The sequence below is a fragment of the Saccharomycodes ludwigii genome, chromosome VII, assembly GCF_020623625.1.
Source record: "Saccharomycodes ludwigii strain NBRC 1722 chromosome VII, whole genome shotgun sequence".
NCBI lineage: Eukaryota > Fungi > Ascomycota > Saccharomycetes > Saccharomycodales > Saccharomycodaceae > Saccharomycodes > Saccharomycodes ludwigii.
The window spans coordinates 372375-394794 of NC_060206.1; the positions used below are offsets into that span (position 1 = coordinate 372375).

The 22420-nt window shown below is 29.8% G+C and overlaps 11 protein-coding genes across 11 annotated transcripts; 8 read left to right on the top strand and 3 right to left on the bottom strand.

Moving 5' to 3' along the window:
- Positions 1-3052: 3052 nt before the first annotated feature.
- Positions 3053-4435, top strand: MIT1 (Mit1p; the record flags this gene model as incomplete). The annotated part of the gene is made up of 1 exon (XM_046081101.1): positions 3053-4435. The coding sequence occupies one exon, from the start codon at positions 3053-3055 to the stop codon at positions 4433-4435; it is 1383 nt and encodes a 460-aa protein (XP_045932745.1).
- An 836-nt stretch (positions 4436-5271) lies between these two features.
- On the top strand, positions 5272-6576 carry YIA6 (NAD+ transporter; the record flags this gene model as incomplete). The annotated part of the gene is made up of 1 exon (XM_046081102.1): positions 5272-6576. The coding sequence occupies one exon, from the start codon at positions 5272-5274 to the stop codon at positions 6574-6576; it is 1305 nt and encodes a 434-aa protein (XP_045932746.1).
- A 642-nt stretch (positions 6577-7218) lies between these two features.
- On the top strand, positions 7219-9507 carry EPS1 (protein disulfide isomerase EPS1; the record flags this gene model as incomplete). Its single annotated transcript, XM_046081103.1, has 1 exon — positions 7219-9507. The coding sequence occupies one exon, from the start codon at positions 7219-7221 to the stop codon at positions 9505-9507; it is 2289 nt and encodes a 762-aa protein (XP_045932747.1).
- A 276-nt stretch (positions 9508-9783) lies between these two features.
- BET1 (Bet1p) lies at positions 9784-10944 on the bottom strand (the record flags this gene model as incomplete). Its single annotated transcript, XM_046081104.1, has 2 exons — positions 9784-10414; positions 10934-10944. The coding sequence occupies 2 exons, from the start codon at positions 10942-10944 to the stop codon at positions 9784-9786; spliced, it is 642 nt and encodes a 213-aa protein (XP_045932748.1).
- Positions 10945-11443: 499 nt separating this feature from the next.
- Positions 11444-12340, top strand: CFD1 (iron-sulfur cluster assembly protein CFD1; the record flags this gene model as incomplete). Its single annotated transcript, XM_046081105.1, has 1 exon — positions 11444-12340. One exon carries the CDS (start codon positions 11444-11446, stop codon positions 12338-12340), a length of 897 nt encoding a protein of 298 aa, XP_045932749.1.
- A 45-nt stretch (positions 12341-12385) lies between these two features.
- On the bottom strand, positions 12386-13072 carry VAB2 (Vab2p; the record flags this gene model as incomplete). Its single annotated transcript, XM_046076897.1, has 1 exon — positions 12386-13072. One exon carries the CDS (start codon positions 13070-13072, stop codon positions 12386-12388), a length of 687 nt encoding a protein of 228 aa, XP_045932750.1.
- A 487-nt stretch (positions 13073-13559) lies between these two features.
- Positions 13560-14681, top strand: YEA4 (Yea4p; the record flags this gene model as incomplete). The annotated part of the gene is made up of 1 exon (XM_046081106.1): positions 13560-14681. One exon carries the CDS (start codon positions 13560-13562, stop codon positions 14679-14681), a length of 1122 nt encoding a protein of 373 aa, XP_045932751.1.
- A 991-nt stretch (positions 14682-15672) lies between these two features.
- SCDLUD_005157 (uncharacterized protein) lies at positions 15673-19545 on the top strand (the record flags this gene model as incomplete). The annotated part of the gene is made up of 1 exon (XM_046076898.1): positions 15673-19545. One exon carries the CDS (start codon positions 15673-15675, stop codon positions 19543-19545), a length of 3873 nt encoding a protein of 1290 aa, XP_045932752.1.
- A 306-nt stretch (positions 19546-19851) lies between these two features.
- GIM4 (tubulin-binding prefolding complex subunit GIM4) lies at positions 19852-20199 on the top strand (the record flags this gene model as incomplete). Its single annotated transcript, XM_046081107.1, has 1 exon — positions 19852-20199. One exon carries the CDS (start codon positions 19852-19854, stop codon positions 20197-20199), a length of 348 nt encoding a protein of 115 aa, XP_045932753.1.
- Positions 20200-20395: 196 nt separating this feature from the next.
- Positions 20396-21763, bottom strand: WBP1 (dolichyl-diphosphooligosaccharide-protein glycotransferase; the record flags this gene model as incomplete). Its single annotated transcript, XM_046081108.1, has 1 exon — positions 20396-21763. The coding sequence occupies one exon, from the start codon at positions 21761-21763 to the stop codon at positions 20396-20398; it is 1368 nt and encodes a 455-aa protein (XP_045932754.1).
- Positions 21764-22095: 332 nt separating this feature from the next.
- CMI7 (Cmi7p) lies at positions 22096-22326 on the top strand (the record flags this gene model as incomplete). Its single annotated transcript, XM_046076899.1, has 1 exon — positions 22096-22326. The coding sequence occupies one exon, from the start codon at positions 22096-22098 to the stop codon at positions 22324-22326; it is 231 nt and encodes a 76-aa protein (XP_045932755.1).
- Positions 22327-22420: the final 94 nt, after the last annotated feature.

Genomic DNA, 22420 nt, shown 5'->3' on the forward strand with positions numbered 1-22420 from the left:
ATAAGCTTTACATGCTACATTCTTTTACACTCTTGGTTAAAAATCCAAATAATCGCTTATTATATTTAAAGTTCTTATATCTTCTTTTCTATGTACTACCGTTTTGGTTGTTTTTTTTGCTCAATTATATTTCTTTTTCCCCCTCATTGTTCTAAATCCTATTAATTCCCTGGTTCTTCTTAAATTAACACCACACCCATTATGAAAAATCAATATGAATAAATAAAAATTGTACTTATAACTGTATTAAACAAAACCAATTTTTTTTTTTCTTTCTTTTCTCTCATTAATTTTCGAATTTAACTAAATTTTTATCATAGTTTATCTGAAAATAAAATAAAATAAAATAAAAAAATATCACAGGTGATGGGGAGAAAATTAAATATACCAACACAAAGATAACCTAACATTCAACATCGTAAAATCGAAATACTTGTACTAATGACACATTCACCAGTAACCTATTCCAATTGTTATATAAGTACTCCAAGAGATGTTTTATTAATTTTGCAAAAGATATTTATTGAACAAAAGTTGGATTTAGTTACTTCAAGACTTACTTATTCAGATAGGCACAATTTTGTAAAGAGTGGGAATTTATTTTGTTTTTTAGAAAAAAAAACTGGTGTCAAAAGATGGACCGATGGTTTATGCTGGTCAAATAGCAGAGTAACGGGCAAGTTTTTAATCTATAAGGAATTAGATAATGTAAATAATAACATCCATCATACAATCGACCATAAAAGTAAAATATTGAAAAAAAAAACTCTGCGCCTTCCTTTGGGCAACAATGATGCCATTCATATAATATCATATTACACAGATCTGGACATCAAGTTAAAACATATTATGAGACCAAGTGAGGATCCATTTTTTACAAATGGCGATGCCAATATTAACGACTCTAATGTTTCTTCTGTAAGTTGGGATTTGAAACAAATGGTTGGACAATTTTTCTATAATAATGAAGACACCAATAGTACTGATAGTAATACCATTTCCACTCGGCAAGCTCGTTTTGATGCCAATAATAACATTACTTCGAATTCGCTGACATCTTTATTAAGTTCTACAACAAATTCCTCGACTTTGGGAATTGATAGAAGGGGTTACCATAAAGAATATATCCCAGAAGAAAATGGAGATGAAAATTTGCAGATAAGAAACCTAAAAAGTGTTAGCACTAGTCCACACGCTACTTGCAGTGGTATTGCGGTTATTGCTTCCGATAATAATAATAATAATAATAATAGTAATAATAATAATAATAATAATAATAATAATAATAATAATAATAATAATAATAATAATAATAATAATAATAATAATAATAATACAACTATCAATACTAATGCTAGGAAGAATCATAATCTCCTTGCTGATACTAGCAACGCTACAAACATTTATATTTCCGAATATCCTAATGTTGAACATAATATAGTAATTGATAACACAAATAATCTATACAATAATAATACAGCTTATCCAGTAAATATGTCTACAATAGTTCCACAGATGTGTTATTACGGACAAGGTATTATATATACTAATAATATCGACGGTATGAACAGTGTTCCGATTCAGTATTTACAGAATATTACAGATACATCAAGATTTATTAATAGTGGCTGTAAAACAGTCAACCCACAAACAATGATCACTACTTCATATCCAGCACCACCTGATATTTATGACAACAGGCAAGTAAATGTTATTCGTGATGGCTATGAAAGTGTCTATAGTAATACTGACAGTAATAATAGTTTGCAGATTAATACAATTAATACTACGAATGGTGCATCTTTTTCAAGAAAACTACCTGGTATAGAACAACTGCTTTCGATTCTTTAAATAATCAAATATTTAAGCATAATAAGAATTAGTAACATGCATATCTGTATAGGAATACGTGATTGTATATTAGCTTGTAATGTTTCCCCTGGAATCAGGAGGGAGGAGGTAAGCGGAATTTTTTCTTTTTTTTATTTTGATACAACTATAATCTTGAAGTAAATACCCCATGTTAGTATTAACAAATCATGGTGAAAAGGAAGCCAATCAGATTTGCAATTATAAGAACGACCGTAAAAAGGGATGTAAACCAATAAACTGGTAGAATAAATAACAATATTTTACTTATCCATCATGGGTGACGTTCGTTATTGTTTTTCTGGGTAACATCTTCTAACTCATTTATTTATTGTGCTATAGGTCAAGTTGAAAAATGAATTATTTAGACATTAGTAGCTCTATCACTATTTGTTTAATTTTTTTTTTTATTATTGTTCTTCATCATAATTAACACTTTGTTAATAAAAAATCGAAGCTTTATTATCGTACCTTCCGCCGCCGCCGCTGCTGCCCTTTCCTCCTCCTCCGCCTGTTAACTTTTCTAGGCATTAAAGGCTTGATCTTGCGTACCGAACTTCTTTGATCTCGTAACGAAATACCGACAATCATCTTTTACGTTTCTCATTCGCTAATAACTAAATAGCGTATAGTTTTTTTTTTATTATCACATAAGCTTTATACGTTACATTCTTTTACACTCTTGGTTAAAAATCAAAACAATCGCGTACTTTTAAAGTTTTTGTACTTTTTTTTTTCTCTATATTACTGTTTTAGTTGATTTTTGCTGAATTATATATTTTTTTTTCTCATTGTTCTAAATCCTATTAATTCCCTGGTTCTTCTTAAATTAACACCACACCTATTATGAAAAATCAATATGAATAAATAAAAATTTTACTTATAACTGTATTAAACAAAACCAATTTCTTCTTTTCTCTTTCCCTCCTTTCATTAATTTTCGAATTTAACTAAAATTTTATCATAGTTTATCTGAAAATAAAATAAAATAGAATAAAATAAAATAAAATAAAATAAAATAAAATAAAATAAAATAAAATAAAATAAAATAAAGTAAAATAAAATAAAATAAAGTAAAATAAAATAAAATAAAAAAATATCACAGGTGATGGGGAGAAAATTAAATATACCAACACAAAGATAACCTAACATTTAACATCATAAAATTAAAATACTTGTACTAATGACACATTCACCAGTAACCTATTCCAATTGTTATATAAGTACTTCAAGGGATGTTTTATTAATTTTGCAAAAGATATTTATTGAACAAAAGTTGGATTTAGTTACTTCAAGACTTACTTATTCAGATAGGCACAATTTTGTAAAGAGTGGGAATTTATTTTGTTTTTTAGAAAAAAAAACTGGTGTCAAAAGATGGACCGATGGTTTATGCTGGTCAAATAGCAGAGTAACGGGCAAGTTTTTAATCTATAAGGAATTAGATAATGTAAATAATAACATCCATCATACAATCGACCATAAAAGTAAAATATTGAAAAAAAAAACTCTGCGCCTTCCTTTGGGCAACAATGATGCCATTCATATAATATCATATTACACAGATCTGGACATCAAGTTAAAACATATTATGAGACCAAGTGAGGATCCATTTTTTACAAATGGCGATGCCAATATTAACGACTCTAATGTTTCTTCTGTAAGTTGGGATTTGAAACAAATGGTTGGACAATTTTTCTATAATAATGAAGACACCAATAGTACTGATAGTAATACCATTTCCACTCGGCAAGCTCGTTTTGATGCCAATAATAACGTTACTTCGAATTCGATGACATCTTTATTAAGTTCTACAACAAATTCCTTGGCTTTGGGAACTGATAGAAGGGGTTACCATAAAGAATATATCTCAGAAGAAAATGGAGATGAAAATTTGCAGATAAGAAACCTAAAAAGTGTTAGCACTAGTCCACACGCTACTTGCAGTGGTATTGCGGTTATTGCTTCCGATAATAATAATAATAATAATAATAGTAATAATAATAATAATAGTAATAATAATAATAATAATAATAATAATAATAATAATACAACTATCAATACTAATGCTAGGAAGAATCATAATCTCCTTGCTGATACTAGCAACGCTACAAACATTTATATTTCCGAATATCCTAATGTTGAACATAATATAGTAATTGATAACACAAATAATCTATACAATAATAATACAGCTTATCCAGTAAATATGTCTACAATAGTTCCACAGATGTGTTATTACGGACAAGGTATTATGTATACTAATAGTATCGACGGTATGAACAGTGTTCCGATTCAGTATTTACAGAATATTACAGATACATCAAGATTTATTAATAGTGGCTGTAAAACAGTCAGCCCACAAACAATGATCACTACTTCATATCCAGCACCACCTGATATTTATGACAACAGGCAAGTAAATGTTATTCGTGATGGCTATGAAAGTGTCTATAGTAATACTGACAGTAATAATAGTTTGCAGATTAATACAATTAATACTACGAATGGTGCATCTTTTTCAAGAAAACTACCTGGTATAGAACAACTGCTTTCGATTCTTTAAATAATCAAATATTTAAGCATAATAAGAATTAGTAACATGCATATCTGTATTGGAATATCTATAATATTAAGCCTGGGGAATGGTAAAGGGGGGGGGTAAGTGGAGTATTTTATTTTTATTTTTATTTTTAATTTTTTTTTCTATTTTCATGCAGCGCTAAACCCCGAAATAATTACCACATGTTAATATAAACAAAGAATAACAAAAAAGAAGCCAATCAGATTTCCAATCGCAAAAAAAAGAAAGAAAAAAAAAAAAAAGAAAAAAAAGAAAGGAAAAAAGGAAGATTTAAGCTAATCGAACGGTAAAATAAATACCAAGTTTTTCTACTTGTCCGTTCTGAATTCATGTTCAATGTTATTTTTGTATCTGTATTTTCATTTAGATTTTTTTTTTTTTTTCTTCTTTTTTTTATGTAACTTTTAAAAAAAAAACAATCTTGCTACATATTATATCGATCCATTGCTTTGTTCATTCTAGTACAAGGTTTTTTATCTCTCTCTCTTTTTTTTTTCTTTTTTTTTTTTTTTCTTTTTTTTTTTTGTTCAATTCTTCATCTTTCCCTTTATTCCCTTTATTTTATTTTCATTTCTCAAAAAAGATAAATAAATACTGAGAGAAACAACCACAAGCATAACATTAGCTTGTAATTCTCTATTTATAATTTATTTTGTTATTTTAGTTTTTATCAGTTTATTCTTTTCTCTCTCTCTATCTCTCTCTCTCTCTTTCTTTCTCACTATCTCTATCTCCTCCCCTCTCTATTCTTCCTCCTCCAAGAAAATTAATTCTTAGGCATACCATCTACAGAATATAGCATACCAATAAAAATAACAATGAATGATGATGTTGAAGGGAGAAAATCAAACAATAATACCAATGCTACAGATTTAGTCGTACCTAAAGTGATAAAAAAACATGTATTAGAAGCCCAAAATTGTATTAACACCGATACAGAAATAACACACATAGATGATATGATTGCATATCCCCATAGCAGCGATATAGTAGATTTTATTCCACCACACGAAGACCATACACATGCTCTAAATACCTCCATTACTACGGTATCAAATGGCGATAGCAATGTTTCAACGCATACTACAGAAAAAGGACAAACTGTTAATGCTCTTGCTATTCTTCCCAACTTGCCATTTTTCTCAAGAAATTTCACAGATACAGAAATCACAGCATTAAGCGGGGCAGTTAGTGGGTTTTTGGCAGGTGTAAGTGTTTGTCCATTGGACGTAGCGAAAACTAGGTTGCAAGTACAAAACCAATCTACTTACTATCATGGCATTATGGGTACATTAAAAACTATTGTCAGGGATGAAGGTGTGAGAGGATTATATAAGGGTGTTGTACCAATTGTATTAGGTTATTTCCCAACATGGATGATCTACTTTTCAGTATACGAAAAATGCAAGAAATGTTATCCGCTTTTTTTCCAGTTTAATTTTAAAAATTCAGATTTTGTTATGCATAGTTTCTCTGCCATTTCTGCTGGAGCTGTTTCGACTATTTGCACAAATCCTATCTGGGTAGTTAAAACTAGGCTAATGCTGCAGATTAAAAATATAGATTTTGAACCCAAAGTGTGGCCCATTGGTGTGAATAGAACTGTGAATAGTAAAGAATTGGTTGATAATTATTATAAAGTGTACAGTGGAACTTTGGACGCATTTTACAAGATGTATAAAAGTGAAGGCATAAGATCGTTTTATAAGGGTTTGGTTCCTTCCTTTTTCGGATTATTACATGTTGCTATTCATTTCCCTGTGTACGAGCAGTTAAAAGTGTTATTTAAGTGTAATCAAGACATTGATCCAACCAGCACCACCAACAAGAATTTGCAGATACATCGATTAATTTTAGCATCGTGTCTGTCCAAGATGATTGCCAGTACTTTAACGTATCCACATGAAATTGTAAGGACCAGAATGCAAATACGAAGGGGTGACGATAAGACTAGGATGATTGGCATTATCAAGGAAGTGTACAATAAAAAGGGGGTTTCTGGGTTTTATTCTGGGTTTAATACAAATTTGGCAAGAACTGTTCCTGCATCGGTTATCACTTTGGTTTCATTTGAATATATTAGAAAATATTTAAAACATTTGAATGCTAAGTATGCGGTTTAATTGTTATTGATACTTTGTAATAATAATTAATATTCCTTATTGTTCAATTCTTTTTAACTTTTTATTTCCAATACTATATTATGATTATGATACATTTATTTTTATTATTATGGTTCTCATAGAATTACGCACAAAGGTACTTGTAAATAAAAGCAGTATTATAATGGGAGGGGTGCTCTTCATTTATTTACCTTTTTATTTATTTACATTTACATAGATTAGCACTAATTTATTTAATTATTATATATTCCAATACTATAAAGACGTATTTATTAAATATATTAAGTTTGTTTGTTTGTTTTTTTGTTTGTTGTTTTTATTACAAAGTTGTAATATTTCACTGGCGTTATAAACCGTGTTTTAGTTATAATACTTTATATTTCGGGGTTGTTTGTCCGAAACAACATTTATAAATGGGTATTTCGGTATACAAAACCTTAGACAGTTGCTTTTTTTTTTTTTTTTGTGGGTGTTCATTTATTATTTATATTAAAACTATAAAAATCAAATCCGCTTTCGTTCCAAATGGTAAAAATGATTTATATTTTCTTTTGGTTACACTCAGAGAATTAGCATTCTACCACCTCAAAAAGCCAAAACTGAAATAATTACAAATAATATAAATACAAAAAGGGACAAATAATGTTACACAGTTCCTCAAAATTACATGTACTTTTGGAGTTTTTTTCTTTATTAGTAGTAGTAGTAACTTCAGCCACTGTAACTGATAATAATAACAAAGATGATTTTAGCTTACCTCTTACACTAACAACGGAAACTTTTAAAGAAACGTTGGCTGAAAATTTACATATTGTTGAATTTTATTCTCCATATTGTGGTCACTGTAAGTCGTTAGCACCCATATGGAAAGAAACCGTTCAAACATTTAATGAAGATCCAAATTCGTCCAAATTAGGAATTTCGTTTAATCAGGTTAATTGTGTGGAAAGTGGCGATTTGTGTAGTGAAGAAGACATACATGCCTACCCTAGTATAAGATTATATGGGCCCAGTGGATTTATTAAGCCTTATCCCAAGAGTTATAAGAGAACTGTCGAGGATTTTATAAAATTTGCCAAATTAGAAGCTATGTCACAAGAAAATTTTGATTTAACTAGTTTACAAAGTTTAAGTATCCATTTAGAAAATTATGATATTTTAAACTTACTAGGTGGTGTTGGGATGCCCAAGCCCCACAGTGCCGATGAGAAAGAAAATAGCGACGATAGGTATGACACTTCTCCATTTCTAGTATCTTTTTGGCCATCTAAAGACTTTAAAGACCCAAAAGACATCTCGGGTGACAAAAAAAAAGTTTTTTCAAATAATTGTGATAATTGTTATGAGTTTTCCCAAACTTGGATTAAGATATCTAATGAATTGGCTCTTTATGGTATTAAAAGTGGGCATTTTAATTGTGAGGACAAAAATAATGAACAAATATGCACTGAATTAGGGTTTGAAAACTTGGTACACCAGAAAAATTCTAGAGCTCCGTTAACCCCTAAAATTGCCTTAATTATACCAAGTAAAAAGCTAAACAATTTTTTTATTTATAATGAAAACGAGGATGTTGATCTAAACGGTATCGAAAAGATGGTTGATTTTGCTACCAGAACCGTTGAAAATAGTCAAGTAAAGGATATTGATATTAGGACTCTTAAAAAGTTTATTAATAACAAAATCACGATTCCTAAAAGCAAGGAAAGCGATTCGGATGGGGACATATACGTTGTTTTCAATTATGACCCAGATACCGTTTTTCAAGAAGATTTTGATTTTTTGGAATATTTAATCGAACCGTTTAGTAGAATACCCAATTTGTATCTATTTAAAAGCACTAATGACTTGGCCAAGTTTACGAAGGGCACCACGGAACAACTTTTTAATTTAATCAATTATAATACTAGTGAAGAAACTAAAAAAATGGATGAGGATGTTTTTTACAAAAGGACATTTAGTCCCAAACCCACATTCTACATGTATAAGGAGGGATGTTTGATCCCTAACGTTTTTAAGGGTTATTCTACAACTGAATTGAGAAACTTTGGGTATTTTATGGATTGGATCCACCAGGATGAAACCCCCTTCGTGAATGAGTTAAAACCGGATAACTTTTTAGAATTGACTAATTTTGAAAAGGAGTATTATGGACAAGTGGCAATTCAACTAATCGACACTTCTAACGAGAAAGATCGTTCCAGTGTGGAGATGTTTATGAACAATTTTGTCTTGAGTGCTTTGGATTATGAAATGTTACGTTGGAAATATTTACACGCCCAAATATTAGCGGAAAGAAAGGAGAAAAATGACAAAGCCGATAACTTAAGGAAGCAAAAAGCTGCAAGTACCAAAATTGTTAATGTTATGATCAAGGAAATTTTTTTGAATTATAATAAGAGAGTTCTATATACCTATTTGGATTTATCCAAATATAAAGATTTCTTAAATGATGCCGGGTTGAATCCAAATAAGCGTGATTTCCAAAACGGTGACGTGATAATAATAGAGAATGATACTCCCCAAGTCCGTTATTATGACCAAGATCCATTTGGTGCCTATCTAACATCTGTTTCTCCGTACTATTTAAAGGAATTATTGGCATATATCAATTTTCCAGATGGCGTGCATGGTAAAAATGATGTACCAAGGACTTTGAAATTTAATGATTTGGAAGACACGTTCGTACAAGGTCACGAATTAGAAGATGACTACACGGAAAGAAACTTTTTACCATTTTTCACAAAAATTTTGGATGTTCTTGTTGAACATAAATTGATGACAATTATGGTTCTTATACTAGTACTATTCCGTGTTATCCTGTCTTTTAGGAGACGTAAACTCAAAATGAGGTATAATAATAAGAGAAATTCTACCGGTATATTGGGCCGTGGGAATGATGCTGTTCTTAAAAAATTGAATAAAGACTAATATATATATATATATATATATATATTCTTCTTTCTATTGCTACTTATATTTTGGTTTACAAATGAGTCCGGGGGGGGAGGAGGAGGATCAAAAATGTTGGAGAGCATAATGATGACCAAGAGATGAATGGAAACATATAGCTTTAACTGTAATATAAATTTTTATATATTATTTATATATGCATTAATAAAAAAAAAAATATTGATAAAAGAACACATAATTATATGAACGGGGAAAGGTGGAGAAGGAAAATCAAACTAACCCATCATTTCGCTTTTATCTGGTCCAAACACGTAGAAAGAAAAATATAATGACAATGAATATTATCAACCATGTTCTCAAACTGACTCTTGAGTTTTTGGCCATGTCCATCATGTTACGGAAATTTTTTTTAATTTTTGCCGAAGTGTTTTCAAAAGTATTACCCAATTGATCTATTGTTTGGTTACTGCTTCTGATTTCATCGCCCATTTTAACAGATAACTCTTTTAATGCTTTGATCTTAGTTCCCATTACGTTCATGTGTTTTTCACTTTGGCTCTCTAATTGTGCTAGGATTGTATTCGAGTAATTTAATGGTACGTCGCTGCCACTATTATTTTCGTTATGATAGATTTTCTTGGTATCATGATCTTCATTGTTGGAAACTGTTTTTGCGGGGAAATTTGGTAATCCAAACCCAGGTCCAAATAACTGTGTTCTTTTATGCTCAAATGAGCCTGATACGGTAGCTGATGTATTTGAACGTTGATGTAATTGATTACTATTATTAATATTTATATCATTATTCTCGTTATATGTGCTATTATCGATATCATTATGGTTATAGGTATTATTTTTGTTATTATTATTGGTAACGGTAGTATGTTTGTTATTGTGATAGGAAGAGAAAGGGTTATTGTTGGTGCTATTATTTAAAATGTTCATAAGTGGGTTAGTTATAGATAAAATACTAAAGTTAAAACCCCAAATTTAAAATCAGAAAAAAAAAAAAAAGAAAAAGAAAAAAAAAAAATTAAAAATAAAAATAAAAATTATCGTGATTCCTTTTTGTTACTTTAAATATCATTGATCCCCTCTTTATTTCAGTTGTTATTATCATTATTATTATTATTTTTAGAAACAAATAGGTGATGAATTAAATAATTAAAAACAGTGTTTTTCTTTTGACATGCACTACCATTACCAATCATATTACCCTTTTCAATTTTTTTTTTTTTAATTTCCTTTTTATTCTTTTTTTTTTGTTCCAAAAATTATCTTCCCGAATAATATGTTATATACACTAACGATTATTTTTTTTATTATTAATTTTTTTTTTTTTTTTTTTTTTTTTTTGAATATATAGTATTGTTAGTAAAAGTGTCTAAAACTGTAAAAAAATTGTAGAAAAACAAAGCATTTTCTATGTATTATTTTTACTTACTTTCCATTCATCTATAATATATTTTATAAAAACCTGTTTTATTATATGTGTGTTGCTTTTTGAGCTGTTTGGTTTCTGGTTTTTTAGTTTGAACTAAAGATAAACAAACTTTGAAACCTTTAATTGAGAAACTTTTTTTTTTTTTTGTTTATTTTCTTTCTTTTTCTTGTCTTTTTTAAAGAATGTAAAAATAATATTAAGAAAAGCCCCTTCGAGATTCTGGGAAGAAAGTTAGTTATTTTACGGATATTCGGCCTTTACGGTTATACCCATTTTTCCAATTTTCCTTTTCCATTCGTACGCTCGCTGTCCGAGTCATAGCATACCCGAAAAATAATTTAAAGGTTCAGTGATTAGTAATTCAAATTTTCAAGGAAAAAAAAAAATATATATATATACATAAATAAAATTGCTATCGTTGAGTTTATTATCCTATTAACAGATACAACTTACATCGCACTATTTGAAGGAATCTCAATCAATTGAAATAGAATGAGGTAAAATATAAAGATGGATTCTACAAATCAAGACTTAATACCTAAATCATTGAGCAATGTCAAACATATAATATTAATTATGTCAGGTAAAGGCGGTGTAGGTAAAAGCTCCATAGCTACCCAATTAGCTTTAAGTTTAGCAGGTGAACATAATCTAAAGGTAGGTGTTTTAGATATAGATTTAACGGGGCCTTCTATTCCCAGAATGTTCGGTTTAGAAAACAAACAGGTTTTACAATCAACCAAAGGCTGGTTACCCGTAAAACTACCAAATAATGGTAACAAAGGCTCGATTAAAGTTATGTCTTTGGGTTTTCTATTAAATAACCGTGGTAATAGTGTTGTTTGGAGGGGTCCTAAAAAAACAGCTATGATTAAACAATTTATTTCAGATGTTTATTGGGGTGATGCCGATGATGGTTTGGATTACTTATTGATAGACACGCCGCCGGGCACTACAGATGAACATATCTCCATAGTTGAAGAATTAAGATTTTTCCAATCAGTTGTAGACGGTGCTATTGTTGTCACAACTCCACAAAACGTTGCCATTTCTGATGTTCGCAAGCAGATTAATTTCTGTAAAGCTGTAGATTTGAAGATTATTGGGATAATCGAAAATATGTCGGGCTTTGTTTGCCCTTATTGTGAGGAGTGTACTGATATATTTTCTAGTGGTGGAGGTTCAGCTTTGGCTAAAAATTTGAATATAAGATATTTGGGTGATATTCCAATAGATCCTAAATTTGTCGAACTAATTGAAACACAAAGCTGTAATCAGGATAACACTAAGAATGAAAAAGAAAATGGGGGTCCAAATTTAATAAATGAGTACAAAAAATTAACAACGCTATCAAGAATATTTAGTAAGATAACCTGTGAAATTATAAATTATCCCCCAAAAAAATAAATATATATATATATATATATGATTATCGGTTGCACATATAAAAGCTTATTTTTTGTATGATAACTTGAGTTCAACAGTTTCTGTTGACTCACTTGTGCATGGCTTGCTCGTCTGTGATAGATTCTTGATTATCTCGTTTGGAAATTGGAAAGATTTTACAATTGACTTTTTATTATCTCGAAGAGCCAAGGTATTTGACTCAATAATTGGTGTTCCTTGTTCTGAGTGTGTTTGTGGTATCGGCTGCCTCTGTAATAACATCTCATATAGCAAGGGAAACTCCTCTTTATTGGAATGATCTATTAAAAATTCCATAGTACTGTCATTAGCATTCTCACTAGCTTCTAAGTTGACAAGTATATTTTGTAAAATATCGTTTAGTTGAAATATCTTTGAATCTATTGAATCACTAATAGAATTTATCTTTTCAAAATTGGCTTGGGTGGAAGTTTCGTAATTATGTTTATTGTAATATTGTTCTGTTTTATATTTTGCATGTTTTAAAGATTTGTGCAAGTTAGAAATCCTGGAATCTATCAACTTTGATTGATCATTCTCATTTTTAATTTCATTCAATAGTTTATCCTTGGTAATAAGTAGATCTTTTTTAACTTGTTGTAATTCATTGTCAACATTTCTAAAGATTGTATCGTTATAATATTTTGTGTACGAAGGTACTTTTCCTAATTTTTTCAATTCTTTGTACTCTTTTGAGTCTTTAAGCAGAGACATGTGTAAAAAAAAAAATGATGGAGCCTTACTAAATATAACCTGTTCCAGCGTGATTAATTTTACATTTAATTTATGAGTCTTTAAGGAACAGTATTAAAGAGAATTTGTTCCCTTTTTCTTTGTTGTTGTTGTTGCTCTTTTCAAATCCTGCAAGGTTTTGAATTTTATAAAAAAAAAAAAAAAAAAATTGTATGGTTTCGCTTTTTTTTTTTTATTACTATTTTTTGTGATAGGAATCGAACCTAAGCACAATATTGAATAATGAATAAAGGACGAAAAAAACTTTTCCCATTTTTTTTTTTTTTTTTTTTTTTGTTTGTTTGCTTACTTGAATTATCCACTCCCCAAAAATTTATCCAAAGAACCTTGATCAGATCACTCTAGCCGCTAATTTAGCCTTTGTTTTTCATCCCATTTCTCCATTTCTTTCACTCTAGAGTAAGAATAATAGCAATAAAAGAAAAAAAATAAAAGTAAAAGTAAAAAAATGAGTACCGAAATATTTTCCGTATTGGCTAGTTCGGTGGGGTTTATCTTTGGTGGATGTTGTTCAAATGTGTTTTCACTAGAATCTCTTGTAAAAGATGCACCTGCTTCCTCGAATATCGGTTCATTTATCACCTTTTGCCAATTTTGCTTTATAGCTTCGCAATATATTACGAAAGTTTTTTATTTAGACCATAAATATCAAATGGTAAGAATGAAAGATTTGAATGTGCCATTCAAAGTTTATTTGGTATCGGTATCTCTATATTTCCTCGGAACGTTGGGTAATAACAGTGTTTTCATATTTGATATTTCGATTCCATTGCATATTGTTTTTCGTAGTTCATCAACAGTTATCACCATGATTATTGGTTGGCTTTTCGCTGGTAAAAGATACAACAAATATCAAGTTTTATCTGCGATAATTCTAACAATTGGTGTGATTATTACCACATTGTATAAAGACGATGATTTATCACTAGACGAATTGTATTCGAACAGTGTTAATTTATTAAATCCACTCACCAAGGCTGGAAAAAAAAGCATGATTATTGATCAGTCTTCTCCTGAAAGTGTTCAGCCTGTGTTTTTAGAAAAATATAAGTTTGTTTGTGGTGTTATAATACTGTTATCATCTTCTATTATGATGTCTATATTATCTTTATACAATGAATGGACATACAAAACATATGGGAAGCACTGGGAGGAAAATATATTTTATACGCATCTGCTATCAATTCCCTTATTTTTAATCACATCAAGTAGTTCTATTTTTGGAAGTGTTAAATATTTACTCTCTAGTAAAATTGCTACCAAGAGAAGTTGGAGGATATCTATGTTTTTAGGGAATTTGGTGACACAAAATATGTGTGTTAAGGGTGTTAATAAATTAGCTAGTACTACTAATGCTTTAACTGTTTCAGTTGTTTTGTTACTAAGAAAGTTTATTAGTTTAATTTTAAGTATCCACTTTTTCGGAAGCACTATGTCTAGAACAGGATATTTTGGTGCGGGTTTAGTTTTCCTTGGTGCAATGATGTATGCATTGTCGTCAAAATCCGATTTTGAAGATGAAGAAAAGGAACATCAAAAAGAGTTAAAGGAAAGTAGAAAGGAAAGATGATACAAATGAATAAATGATTTCATGTAGTGGGTTACTTGTAACATATTTTTAATTGTGAATATTATTGCTATTTGGTCTAATATCCTTGTCCATCAACTACCAAATTGACTTTTAACAAAAAAAAAAAAAAAAAAAAAAAAAAGGAAAGTCGGTAATATATATATATATATGTGTGTGTGTGTGTGTGCGTGTGTGTACGTGTTTGTTTAGACAAAAAGTAAGTAAATATTTATAACAATCAAATATATATATTTTTTGACCATATTTCTATGCCAAGAAGTATGGTTTCCCCAGGAAACCTTCGATTATGCCATATTAAATACCTTTTCTTGTAATGGACAAATGAAACTTAAATGATAGAGTTAAAAAATAAAGTTTTCTTAATTATTTTTGGAAATATCTTATCGTCCATGTATTGCATATATTATGTCTTTTTCTTAAAAAATAACGATTTTAGTGTCACTGACGCGAGGTTTTGAATAAAACAAATTAAATGTAATGCGATTCAAAAAAAAAAATTTACCCATTGTAAACTAAATTTAAGTAGATTATAGTTAAAATATAAAATTCCAAAAAATTAAGAAACCACAAAAAAAGATTTAACAGCGGTCGATTAATTATTTAAAACTAATAATATTTTTGAAATGAATGTAATGGAATACTAAACAATATATGGCTATGCCACAAAAACTCCAGCTATATGGGTAAATTATTATTTTAATTTCCCTTTTTTTTTTTTTTTTTCCTGAAAAAGTATAAATACTTTAAATATGTTTTTTGAACCGATTAGTAAAACCCAATCATGTCAGTATTTTTCATTGTAAGAATTATTTCGAACTATTATATTTATTATACTAGTATCAACACACATACTTGACAAATTTTTATCTTTAAATTCCTTTTTTTTTTTTTTCCCTATAGAAAAAGAAAATTATAATTAAGACCCCTATACATACCATAAACAAAGATAGTTCCAAAATAATATAGAAGCATGGCACTAACTTTTCTTAAAAAACAAACTTTCAACGTTCGTTCCAGCAAAATAAAAAATAATACTGCCATGTCAAACATTAATTATAGATATAAAGGTATTATGGACTGGGATACACCCATTTTAAAGGCCAAAAATCAGACTATAAATAAAAAAAATTGGGTTGAAAATCCAAAAGACAAACTTTTTAATCAATTTTTCAGATTTTTTGTTCCAAGATGTTGCAATGACATTGATCCTTTTGAATTTTATTTTATGTCCTGCGATGAATTTTCAAATGTGGCTGCTGTAGGTCACAAGCACTATGTTGGTATCTTTGGTTTTGATCCAAAATTGGTTAATGAAAAAAAAATAGCTACTGCCAAGTTCTCAACTGATGAAAAAGTTGGTGTTTATTATTTTGCCCAGGCTACTAAATTAAATGTAGAACATGAAGATAATAATAGATACTGTGTAAAGAAAGCTGTTATTTTTTGGGAAACTTTTGACAAAAATTATTATGCTCATCGTCGAGACACTGGTAACTATAGTAACGATAATTTAGGGGATTACTTTGACTGGATTTATAAAACTGAAAAGGCTTTTGAGAGGGAAAATAAAGAATATGAGATGGGGAAGGTTATTGGTAATAAAAAAGGATTACATTTGAACACGTTTAGAAAAGCTAAGAATTGGGTTTTCAAACAGCATATAAACGAACCTTTTAGGACTGACTTGCTTCCATACAACTATTTACTTTTTACTGACATTTATTACAATAACAACAAAAATAATAATGACAAAAATATTGCTTCTCAATACCAAAATAAAAATTCTTTTTATAATTTCAATGAGACACGCGAAAATCTAGACAGCAATATGAGTTATAAAGAAAATGATATATTAAACATTTTTCATTTCAATAACTTACACTTTTTGGAGGACAATAACTTGGATGAAAAGGAAAATATTAAAGAAAATCTCAGTCCTTTATTTGTTAAGAGTGTTACAACAAAATGTGCTCAGCAAGATTTTAAGCCCACTGTTAAGCCAATTAGAGAGGGAGAAAAACAACGATATAAGGTGAGAGAAGGCTTAAATAACAGTATATTATTCAACGAAAACAAAGAATATTTACATGCTAGCAGTTTTAACAACAAATGGACTTGCATGAAAATTGAAAATAAAAATGGCCCTTACACTAATTTTAAATCCAACTTTAGTCCTTGTACTAATAATTCCGGTCATGTTTTGACCTTAAATGATTATGATGATGAAACAGTTAATAAAAAAATTAAAATGATGATCAAAAAAATTAGGGCTTATAATAAGGAAAGAAAATCAGCATCTACCACGTTATTTCTGCCTATAAAAGTTTGCAGGGAAACCGTTGAAGCAGCTAGTACCACTGCTGACAATTACAGCTATGATGCAATAAAAGAAAATGGTAATGATGGCAAAAAGAACAACGAGTATGAAAAATATAAAACGGATTGCCATGAGTCTTGGAATTATCAACAGAATACGGGCGGAAGTGCTTTAAAAATTAACGAAAAGTCTAGTGATGACGATCTTTATCAATTGGTTGTATTTCATAAGTACAACGCGAATGTCAGTGAAAAAAATGGTAAAAATACCGCTAATTTTGAATTAAGTAATGATAAGAATATTAATAAAAGCGACAATGAGGTCAATACTAAATCAATGAATCACATTTTGAATTTGGGAAATTTTTGTACTTGTGATCATGGTTATCGTGAAGAATATAATCATTGTAAAGTGACTAAAAATACGTATTCACAAGTTAATGATTATGCTGCAGATAAAAACAAGTGTGATTTGTTAGGAGAAAAAAATTGCATTCAAAACATTCCTACAGTAGCTACAATAGAGGTTGAAAAAAAAGTTGACATTGAAAATAAAGAAAAAATTGAGATAGGAGCCAATAGTTCCCATGATTCTAGTTCATGCTATTCCACTAAGGCACCAATCGCTAATGGTAATAATAATAACAATACTATTAGAGAAAATCCAATCAGTTCCGTCAAGTTAACAACGTTGTCTTCTTTTTCCTGCTCCCCTCCTCCTCCTCCTCCTCCTCCTCCTCCTCCCTCTTATTCTTCTTATTCTTCTTCTTCCTGCTCCTCCTCTTCTTCAAAGTTAAAAATAGTTGAGTCAACCACTAGCACCACTAACAATACCACCGACAACAACATTATTCATCAACTATTTGTTAATAATGGTAATAAAATTGCTGGAAAGCTTTGCAAGTCTTCGCTTAAGATACCTTTGAGTTTTGATAACTGTATTCGAGATAATAAGAGTAAAAATAAGGGGAAAGCACCAGACAAGGGTTCTTTGAAATCATTGTTGACAAAATGTGATTTATTAGATTATAAGATTGAACCATTTACCATCAAAAATAAAGCTAATGAAAAAGATAGTAATAATGTTAGGTTCTTTGTCGAAAGGTATGATAACATGGTGAAAAAAAAGAACTATAAAAATCCAAAAGGGGCCATTTTCAAAGTTAACAAGAGTGTCCTTGTTACCGCATACTCTAAGGGCAATAAATGCAAAACAACTTCCAGAGACAAAAATAATGTTGGTATTCAGGATACTATATGCACTAAGAGGGAAGATGCAAGATGTGATGATGATAAAAATAAAAACGATATGGTTACTGGTCTTTTTTCCACTGCCGAAACTAATCACAACCATACAGATGTTTTTATAGAAAATTTTGAAAATAAAAGCATTGATAATACTAAAGACTTAAATAACGCTTTAGTTGTCAGGAGTAAGGCTGAGGAGAATAACACCAAACACAAAAAAATTGGTTTTCTCTCATCTTCTGTTACAGATGTTAAAAATTTGGAATCAAAATTGGAAGAGGTTGTTACTATTACTGATAGCACATATGAATCTACCTGTGGTGAAAAGGAGACCTATGGACTTAATTCTGAATGGTCTAGTAGTCAAATAATTGAAAATTACTTTAATACTAGCAACGATAACAATACTATTTCGGATGAAAGCACAAAAGATTTGGAAATGGGAATATCCCTTAAATCGGTGGGTGCAAAGGATCACAATTTAATTGTAAACACCAATGATAATACTGTAGAGAAAAGCATTATTATTTTTCCACCAATGGACAGAAGTTCTTCTGCTGATACGACTTCTTGTGTTGGGAAATTGTTTTCTAGGTCAGATGCTACCAATCGCACTTTAACTGCCCCAACTTCAACAAATAAGGATGAATATTATAGTAAACAAAGGTCTAGATTTGAATTATTAGAGCAGGCGTCGGAATTGATGTTAATACATTTACCTTGTAATTCTCAAAAATCCTGCAATGAACCAAAGCAAGAGCATGCTAATGTTGGTGTTGTGGATGGGTCCATTATAAATGAAGAAGGAGAAGAAGAAGAAGGAGAAGGAGAAGAAGAAGAAGAAGAAGAAGAAGAAGAAGAAGAAGAAGAAAAAGAAGAAGAAAGGGCTCATTTTTCTAAGTTGGTTGATGAGAAAATTACACAAGGAGATACTAATAATGATGCTAATTGTAAGAACAGAAACAAGCCGTTGGGAAGAAGTGTCAGAAAAATTAAAAATGTTAAAAAAAATTTAAAAGTTAGGCTTGGTACTGGTTCCATTTCGGCTGCCAGGCTTTTCAATAAGGATCCTGTACCCAGTGATGTCCTTGATTATACCCCAATTTGGAAAATTCAATTGTTATTCGATAAAATTAATGAGGACCATAAAAAAATTAAAACTGCTATGAAATTCTTAACAGATAATGAAGATTTGGTATGTTTAACTGAAGACTGTTATTATATGCAACATAATCTTGTTGAGAAAGTCAAAAAATTAGCTGCTAAACAAAATTTTTGAATCTATTTTTTTTTTTTTTTTTTTTTGCTACGATCTATAAAATTTTTTCTTTATTGAGACTTGTGTACATTTTATATATTCCTTTAACTCGGATGTCCCATTTTTGCTCGGTCAACATAGCTAGAATATTTTTTTTTTTTTATTATTAATTTTTTTTTTCTTTTTCCTGCTGACCATCCATCTCATATTGTTCCATATAAAGAAAGGCTTCTGGTATCATTAATTACCGTTAACGTATTGGTCTAACAAAGTTTGTTTCCCACTCTTTATTACTCAAAAAGGAAAAAAAAAAAATCATAAGCAAAAATGGCTACTGATAAAGAAAGTTCAGATTTGAAGGTATTACAAGCTCAATACGAAGAGTTCAAACAAGAGTACAGAGCTGTTCAAAACAAATTGTTTCAATTACAACATGAAAAAGAAGAATATGAAGTCGTTTTAGAAACACTAAAGAAAGCTGATCCCAAAAGAAAGTGTTACAGAGCAGTTGGGAATTCTCTTTTGGAAACTAATGCTGAGAAAGCCACACCAATATTAAAAAATAGATGTTTAGATTTAGAAAAAGCTGTGACAACATATAAAGGAGAATTAAAAACAGCTTTGAAATCGTTGGATGATTGGAAAAAGAATAATAAAATAACAGATGGTCGTTAAGAGGGGGGGAACTTACAAACTATAATTTTTGCTCAAATATATGCATAGTCATTAATCACAAAATTTAAAAAATATTTATTTCATTTATTTTTTTTTTTTTTATTTTTTTTTTTTTGGCTTTTAATACTTTCATCTTTTTTCTTTATACATTATCTAATTTATTTAAAAGTACACAATTTTTTCCCCTCTTTTTTTTTCATTGGGTTTTTTTGGTTTGAGAAACTGGCTTAGAAGTTGTTTTTCTGGCACTGATGATAATTAAAGCAACAAAAACAATCCATAATGAAATAACAGAATAAATAGATGTTAAATAAACCCAAGCATTAGTAATTTCATAACTCCTCAAATATTCAGTGTGTGCCAAATGACGAATAGCTTTAATATCGAGCTCTTCAATAAAGGTTAGTCCGGGTCTTTTATAATCCGTCAAAAAGGTAAAAACACCGTGATGATCTGGTAACTTGAATCTACCAGTAGTGTAAACAGTTGAAATATTGTCAATGACTTTATCACTAGCCTCTAATGTTAAACGATAATATGGATCAATCATTTTCAATTCGAATTGAACGTCATCGCTCTTATATGGGACCCATTTATCGCCATCCCATTCAGACAAATACAAGTCGTAAACAATATCGTCTTTTATTTTGTATGGTTCTTCTTCATAAGATCTACCGTCAAAATGAGAATGATTGAAGCCTAGGCTCTTGATAACCCCTTTTTCTTTAAAGGTCCACTTAACTAATTCAGTAACAAACTTAGAATTGCTTTCAAAATATTCGTTGCTGAAAAACTTGTCGCTACCAATCCAAGAACAACGTGAATTTTTCAAGTTTTGGAACCCAACAACCACATAGCCTTGAGAACCAATAGTCCATTCTTCAGAATTAGCATCCACAACATTAGTTTTGGCATCGATTCTTTTGTTAATTGAAGTTTTGGGAGCTTGTAAAACCGGGACCAAAAACTTATTGTTGTTCAATAAAGCTGAGGAACCTTGATAAATTAACTCAGTTTCTGTAGTATCATCATGAGAATCGTAAACAAATTTATTCAGAGTTTCAGAAACTGGAATTGTCACTGAGGAGGATGGATCGGCAGATCCCTCATTTTGAAAAACATCAATCAAATGGTATTGTTTTGGACTTGGGAAAATACCTAGTTCGTTCAAAAATAACCTAACTGGATCGGTTAATCCATTTGGACTAGTAATGGTTAGAATATCACCACCATCTTCAAAATATTTCAACAATTTCTTTGGTGTAATTTCACTGGACATTCTCTTTGTTTTGATTGGAAAAATAATAAGATTGTCATATAATTTCTCTTCATCAGAATATAATCTTATCTTGTCGGTATCATTATTGATTGAAGCAAATGTAAAGTCATATGAACGGTCCTGCAAGTTCTGGAAAAACTTTGAATAATCTTGTAAATCGGTTAATCTGTTATCATACACAACTAACGTTTTTAATGGATGAATTGATAAAGCGTCAGCCAAGCTCAATAATAATAGAAAGCTTGCTAATATTATTTGAATGCTGGAGGAAAAGGATAATAACATACTTTTTTTTGCTTTTGTTTTTCCTTCTTTCTTGGTGCTATTTAGTTATTTATTTTATTTAATTTAGGTGGAATGGTTGTTATTTACTAAATTTTTTAAAAAAAATTAAAAGGACACCTTTTTACATTGAAAGAAAGAAAGGAAGAAAGGAAAAAAAAAAAAAAAAAAAAAAAAAATACAAAACATCGTCATTTCAAACGAAAGATTTATTTTTTCCTCTTTCAAATTTTATTTGTACAATTTAACAAAATACAGTCAAGTTCATCGAGATAGTCAATTTCAAAAAAATAAAATATAAAACGCAAATCAAATAAACAAAATAAATACTCCCAATGAAAAAAGATACTGATCCATTGGAGTATGAGGTATCAGATTTTAATCCTTTGATGCTGGCAGACATGTTGAAGAATTTGAATGAGGGTGAAGAAAAAGCTACTGAAATGGAGAAAATGTTAGATAAATTAGAATTAAGAATTCAAGGGATGGTTGAGGAATTAGGATTAGATAAAGATGCTTCAGAAACATCCAAAAACGAAGAGAAGATATTGCCGGGAAAAAAATAGTCTAAGTTTTATGCACATGTACATATGTGTATGTGTCGATTAGCAATTTTATAAATTTTATCGTTATATAATTCACTTTAGTTACATTATACAG